General features: G+C 38.5%; 1 protein-coding gene across 1 annotated transcript; it reads right to left on the bottom strand.

The window, feature by feature from the left end:
* Window positions 1–673: 673 nt before the first annotated feature.
* Window positions 674–5,790, bottom strand: LOC116297996 (uncharacterized). The gene is made up of 5 exons (XM_031706336.2): window positions 5,488–5,790; window positions 4,610–4,803; window positions 3,751–3,819; window positions 2,058–2,350; window positions 674–1,211 (listed from the first exon to the last, which is right to left on the bottom strand). Exons 1-5 carry the CDS (start codon window positions 5,542–5,544, stop codon window positions 1,003–1,005), a joined length of 822 nt encoding a protein of 273 aa, XP_031562196.1. The 5' UTR covers window positions 5,545–5,790; the 3' UTR covers window positions 674–1,002.
* Window positions 5,791–7,152: the final 1,362 nt, after the last annotated feature.

The raw sequence follows: 7,152 nt of genomic DNA, 5'->3' as shown, positions 1-7,152 counted from the left end.
GTCCAGGAATAAAATACGAGACCCAGAGGTGAGAGGCGGAGGAACACCACCACACCCTTGTCGCTTCTTGATGATAAAAGAGATAAGCGAAGGGTGTAGAATTAACGAGTTTAATAAATAGAATTTATTGGTCAGATTTGCCCATCCGAATATCCACAACGGGACCCCACTCACTTAATTTTTTTTTTTTTTTTTTTTTTGGAAGTTCTAGAACTCAGATCCATCTTTAAGATAGATTCTCCCGAATAGTCTCCTTCTCAGTTCCTTGCGCCATCTTGACAAGTAGCCGTGCCTTTGCATCGAAGGGAGACGAACGATGAGCTTGCAATGATAGAGACCTGTGAATAATTGCCCAAGGTGTTAAAAAAGGTTTCTATCACTTGCAAGCTCACCGTTCGTCTCCCTTCGATGCAAAGGCATGGCTACCTTTCAAGATGGCGCAGGCAACTGTGAAGGAGACTATTCGCTTAGATGGCCCAAGAAACTGCGGGTTGAAGTTGAGACTAAACTTGATTGTTTAATTCATCAAGTTCAACCTCGACGCGAATTCGGGAAAGGTCTAATTGGCTAATTTTCTGACCATTTTACGAGGTATTAAAGTCTGGAGATAAGTCAGATGTAAGCCAATCTTCCTTTGAAAAATTCAATATTCTCCATATTTAACAATTCTATATTTCAGTGTATATTGAGTTTATTCTCAATTTCTTTCTCATTTGATTGATACACTTCTATTGTCGGTGGTTTGATGGTAGATCATTAAGCCCACCACCAAATAGCTTCCAAGCGAAGCTTTTCGTTGTCGTCATACGACACGCCTACTTTCTTTGTGGTCATTGAGATAGACAAGTGTAATTGTCTATAGTCGGTGATTGGCTGGCACCAAATATCTTACAAACAAGACTTGTTCCTGTCGTCTTCAGATGACACGCCCACTTTCTTTGTGGCCAATGAGATTGACAAGTGTAATTGTCTCTAGCCGGTGATTGGCTAGCTGGTAGATCATTAAGCCCACCACCAAATGGCTTCCAAACAAGACTTGTCACTGTCGTCATCAGAGGACACGCCTACTTTCTTAGTGGCCAATGAGAGATAAGAACACAGACCTGCGCCCAATACCAATGCTGCCACAGCTGCAGCGGCAAATATGAATGGAAGAAGAACAACACAGAGGACGATGTAGAAGATTGCCATCGGTAAAATAAGACACATGCCTAGGATCAAACAATGATGGCTCTTTAGGATCGTACAACACAGCAAATTCGTTGGTATGAGAAACATCTTGGAGCACTAAAAGCTAGTGCAATGCATTAAGGCTTCTGAATCAATCATAGCAGGTGAAAACGCAAATTATTTGATAAAACAGGCTGTAAGAAAAAGCATGGCGGATGATGGGATTTGGTACTTCATGTAAAGGCTGGTTTTCACTAGCGACATAAGCGACGGAAGCATAAGCATGAGCATAAGTATAAGATCATTATGTTCTTCTGAAAATGAATGTGACGGAAGCTATAAGAAAAACAATAGGAAGCCATTGTTTATGCAAGAATCCAATGTGTGCAGGGGACTGTGTACGAGAATTTGATTGGCTTACCACCTTGTGCTTCTGTATGTTGGCGACGGAAGCATAAGAATCTGGTTTTCACTAGCGACGTAAGGACGTACGGAAGCAGAAGCATAAGAAAAAGGAAACCTTCCGCTTATAGTTCCGTCGATGTTCTGCTTCTGCTTACGTCTCCGTTTTTTGATTTTCACAGGAACATAAGACGTCTTACGCTTCTGCTTCTGCTTCCGTTTCTGCTTCCGTCGCTAGTGAAAACCAGGCTTTTAAGACTTCATGAAGTGGCACTATTAGATTATTATTGATTATAATGTCCTGAAGTAGTAAGGTGGGATTGAAATGATTAAGGCGGCGAAAACACACGGTACTAGCTTTGCGCCCGAGCGTCACTTACAGCGGCTGGGAATATATAGGAACCCTGCACAAGGAAGAATGGCAATGTTTTGAATTTTCAAACTCTTATAGATAAGAGAGTTTTAAATTGGAAGGAATCACCTACCTTTTCCTTTCAAACTGTACCATTTGAATTCCTGATTTACACCACAAAAAAACTTCAAGACCCAAGACCACTTGGTCCTGTTGTCTCTATTGTAATGATCCTTCTTCTCGCTTCTTCCATAATCCCTCCAAGCATTCTTCTCGAGGTGTGACACCTTGGACGTTGTACTGGCTCTTAATTGCTTCCGTTTCACGTCGGTCAAGTCGATGGAGTCGTTTTTCTCTCTTCGAACTTTTTTGCTATCTTCAGATTTGTTCTTCGATGGACTCTGGTGCTTTTCATTCGACTTGTCACTGGTTTAAAAGGAATTTATGTACTGTTTGTATAACCCTTTTCGCATGTACGTGATTATTTTCCCATTTCAGACCACGTGCAGTTATTCTCTAGAGTATTATTTCTTTGTTTAACTGTTGTGCCCGAAAAGACATACAGACATAGATACAACTCCAAGAATTTTACTCGTAAGAGAATGACATGTGGTCTCAAATGGGAAAGAGTAGAGTATTATTTCTTTGTTTAACTGTTTTGCACGAGAAGACATACGGATATAGATACAATTCAAAGATTTTTCTCTCTCAAGAGAATGACGTGGTCTGAAATGGGAAAACATCAAACCTATGCAAAAAGAGTCTATTTACTCATCGAGATCAGTCGGTCAATAGAGTTTACTCCATTAATAGGTATCGCTGACCTAAGTAATACCGCAAACGCCGGTGCTTTTGTTAAGCATACCCAACAGGTATTAAAATGTTTGAATAAGAATATAAGGGCTTTTAGAAATTTCAAATTCAAATTAAAGGCTTAATTGACTTCCGACGTCTTGTAGAGAGAAATTTCTCGTCGCTTCGGAATTTGACCACAGGCTGAACCCAAGCTCGCAGTATTATGTATGGAGAGAGAAATGATTGTAAAAATTGTTAAAAAGGGCTGACATTTAGTCCACACACGAAGGACAAATATCAAGACCTTGTAAAGCCCCGTTTACACTGGACATTTTTGTGGCAATTTTCGGAAATATGAAATCTTTTGTCTCATTCTTCAAAAGAGATACTTCGTCTAGGAAAATCTTGGTATCCTGAAAAAAACTTTACAAGTAAATTTTTTACCATTATTTATTATGGACAAAATCGCAAAAAAATAAATAATCGCAGCAAAAATCGCCGCAAAAATCGCTAGTGTAAACGGGGCTTAAAAGTCGTTTGAAAATATCTTGAAAAGTTAAAAAAAAAAAAAAAAAAAAAAACTGTGCGCTCGCTGTCTAGGCGGCGATTCCCATACATTTTTAATTAGATTACATTTTAGAAGGTAGTTTTCTTTAAATTTGCTCCTAAGTAGAATGTAAAAATAAATAATAAAAAAATAAATAAAATTTCACCAACAACGTCACAAAATTCCAGTCTTTTATGGAGCGACGTAAATCAAGCTAGTTTTCTATTGTTTTCAGTTTTTTCTTGCTATCTACTAACCCTAAACCTAACATTTTACAAGTTAAAACTAATTCAATTTTCATGAATACGTTTTTTCTCTACTGCTACTATAGAGAGATCTTTACTTCGCCCGTGAAACAAAGTTATTCTGTACTTGGGGGCTGACAGAAGTCCAAGTAAAAAAAAGAAAACAATGGAATTCATGTACTGTGAATTACGTTGACCATTCTTTCACGAGCGAAGGAAAATCACTCAAGTGTACCTACTTGGATCGTTGGATGCAGATTTTCGTGTACGACTCAATGGTTATTCGTCGAGGAGGAGGCGGCGTTGCCCTGCTCAAAAATCATCGTAAGAAAAAGATGTTAACAATACTGAACCAATTTTTGAATGAAAATCTCCTGTGATATGAATACTTTCAGAGAAAAAAACTATATTTTAAAAATAGGCTAGGTGTGTGTGTGTGTGTGTGTGTGTGTGTGTGTGTGTGTGTGTGTGTGTGTGTGAGGAGTTACATTATTTTATTGATTGATTGGTGGGAACACCTAAAATAGCTCTTAAAGCCCACAGGACCCCAGGGGTACTCCGTTTATGTTGTACGAGAAACCTCCTTTAGGATCGTATCCCGTTGTGGCTTTGCAACATTGATGGAAAATACTGATGAAATATGGCTGGCCATAAACACACTAGTCTGATTCCTCTAAGAGGAAGTTTATGTTTCAACTAACAATAATATAATAAAAAGGCATACATGTACATTTTTAGTAATTTTACGTGATGAAACTGGGAGTCGTTGCAGAGTCTGCTACAGCATACGGCACATTCATACTAGTATGTCGACGTTTTGAAATATCTGATCATAAAGTAGCTTAAACTTTATATTTCTACACTAAGTGTCGAGTTTTTCTCAGACCTGTTGCTTTTCCCGTACAGGAGAACAGAAAATAAGAACTTAACATTCGATCAGTAAGTACTATCTGACCCATGTCACCAGCGAAACTGGATGACTTAAAATGATATAGAAACACGAATAATAGATTTCAAATCGGATATGAGTAAAGATAATAAAGTAAAAAGTTTGATTCACATGTCTTTTCAAATGCACGTCTTATGCACGCAACTTACATATCTGGTAAAGAACAATCCTTGTCCAGAGGCAAGGTATCAAAACCGTCTTCATCATGGCTTTGTGTTGAAGTCGTCTCGAGTAAATATTCATCAAAATACCCCTCCAAGTTCTCCAAGTCTATAAGCTCCGTCATACGCCGAACAGCGCTGTGCACGGGGCCAGCATTGAATGATGTCATTGTTCCAACATCCTAAAATGTACAGTGAGGAAAAAATTCTATCTGCAAGTTGGAAAACTATTACGTGTAATGGCACGTTTGTGGGGACAATCGAAAACTGCCAATGAGTTCATAAATGGAATTAGGTCTAGACAAATCATTTAGTTATTCTGAGTATAATGTTATGACAGCTTCAACAAACAGTGTCAAAGGAATCCATTAAATTAATAATACTTTTTCTTCGTCCTCGCTAGCTCAATATCATTCTCAAAGTTATTGCCAAATTGGATTCGCGTAAAACGTAATTCGTTAACGTTTGATTGTGCATCAATATTTTAGATTAGTCAATCAAAGTCCATTAACTCTTATGGGCTTTTTACCGTTGTATATCGTGCAACAAGGTGACGATATGGTATTAGCTCCTACTCTACAGCAAGCTTTTAAGCTTTTGAGCTTTTTTGAGAGATAAAATCTGTCTGAATCGTTTCAGTGACCTCAACACTTAAGAAACGTTAACGTTAATTCAGTATAAATATGGTTTCATTCAAATCCTAGACCGACTTTTCGCTTGACGTTTCAGACCCTTTCAGACTTGAAACTCTTAGGTGTTGACTTAGTAATTGACTAATTCATGCAAAGTTTGAACTAACAAACCGTAGATTTTCATCATTAAATTCGAAATTACACTGAATAAAAACTGTTGAAAGATTCGCTTACCTTCGCATTTTGGTCATTGTAGTACGTCAAGTCAATATAAGAGCTTTTGTTGGACATGTAAGAACGTTAACGGACAAAAAATACTATAAGTTCTTACTAGTAGCCTCAGAATTGTGCCTCATGATATGACGTTTTCAATGTTTTCAACCGACAAAAAAATGTCCAAAAGCTTATCTTCGATTCATTCAGAGCTCCTCTCAATCCCCATTCACTATGCAGCTTCTATCTTTAATTAACTTAACAGGTGCTTACGGTTCTTATCTTGATTCATGTTGATTCATCAGTATTGCAACAGTATTGCAGAATTCCAGTAGCTCTAATAACCGTTTCTATGACAACTAAGGTGACATTATCTCGAAGGTGGCAGGGGCAGGCCGAAGTGGGGGAATGTGTTCGCAGCGGCCTTTACGTTATTTACCTTTTATAGTGTCGAAGTTTGCTCCATTTGATGGTCTTGCTTGGTAGCACACTCCATGATATCTCACAAGCAGCCACAATGTGTGTGAACTTGTAAAATACTAAGTGGATACGTATACGTCATTGGCTCAATAAATCATCCTTATTGGCCTACTTTTCGGTTGAATATTGAGCTTAATATCGACGTGTCCACCACTTGCCCACAAACAAAGTTTGTTTGATAACTGTGTTTCTCAAAAAATGTCAACATTTTCACGGGGTATATGTTGACTGAGACTAACTGAGGTCTCGTTGAATCAAGGGTGCAGGCGCAGCGGTCCACTACTGGCCGGTGTGGGGTTCGATTTCTGCGGGGCTTAGCATCACATGCGTATCGGATTAGAGCATGTTACTGGTCTCTCCCTTGAGTCGAGAGTGTTTCTCCACGTTACACCGCGGTTCTCCTTCCTCCGTAAAACCTAACCAGCTAAAATTATGATTTCAGCCTTTGACGGAGTTAGCCGTCCTTTGATCAGGAGCAGTCTGGATAAAAGTTGTTGGTTTCAGTGTATCGATTAGTATAATTTTTTTTGAAACTGCTCAATTTGAGCTTATTTTGAATTCATGTTATACAAGCCTATATATATAACACTGTTCAGTCAATCCATTGAAGGTAAAACAGTTAATCAATGTCAGACAATCATTTATTGAAAGCTAGAAAACAGATATATTGCATGCTGTATATAAAAGCTGTGCACAAATTATTTATTCACATCGGTCCCATGGAACTCATATATGAGAAATTGGAGGGGCTCCGCAACCAACCACACATACGATGACCATGATCTGAGACACTACATACAGTCAATTCAAAAAATGTTGTCGTCGACCAACTCAAGCCTACGCGACTGGACCGAAAGGAACTGTGGGTAGTAATCATTGAAGCCGAATTGACTCCATAATTTTATCTGACTAGTTATGCTTGGTTTACAGCACGAACCTTCGTAGGCGAGCGGGAAGTGTTGAAGGAGACGTTCATTAATGCCTTCATATTTTCGAAATTGTGAACTGAATCATAACTACTTCGTTTTTCTTTCACTAAACCCAAAGACATGCATTTGATGGATTGTTTCTCGCCATTATTATCTTATAACTAGCGGGAACAATTAATTCAGAACGAATATTTAACCGCTTCATTGATTTTTACCCATATTTCTTTCGGTCCAGTCGCGTAGGCTTGAGCCGGTCGACGACAACGTTTTTTGAATT

Source organism: Actinia tenebrosa, unplaced genomic scaffold, assembly GCF_029948245.1.
Source record: "Actinia tenebrosa isolate PJP-AT-01 unplaced genomic scaffold, QUT_ActTen_1.0 PGA_scaffold4__44_contigs__length_22323623, whole genome shotgun sequence".
Taxonomy (NCBI): Eukaryota; Metazoa; Cnidaria; class Anthozoa; order Actiniaria; family Actiniidae; genus Actinia; species Actinia tenebrosa.
The sequence above is the reverse complement of the archived record's forward strand: the minus strand, read 5'-3'. Positions and strand labels throughout refer to the sequence as shown.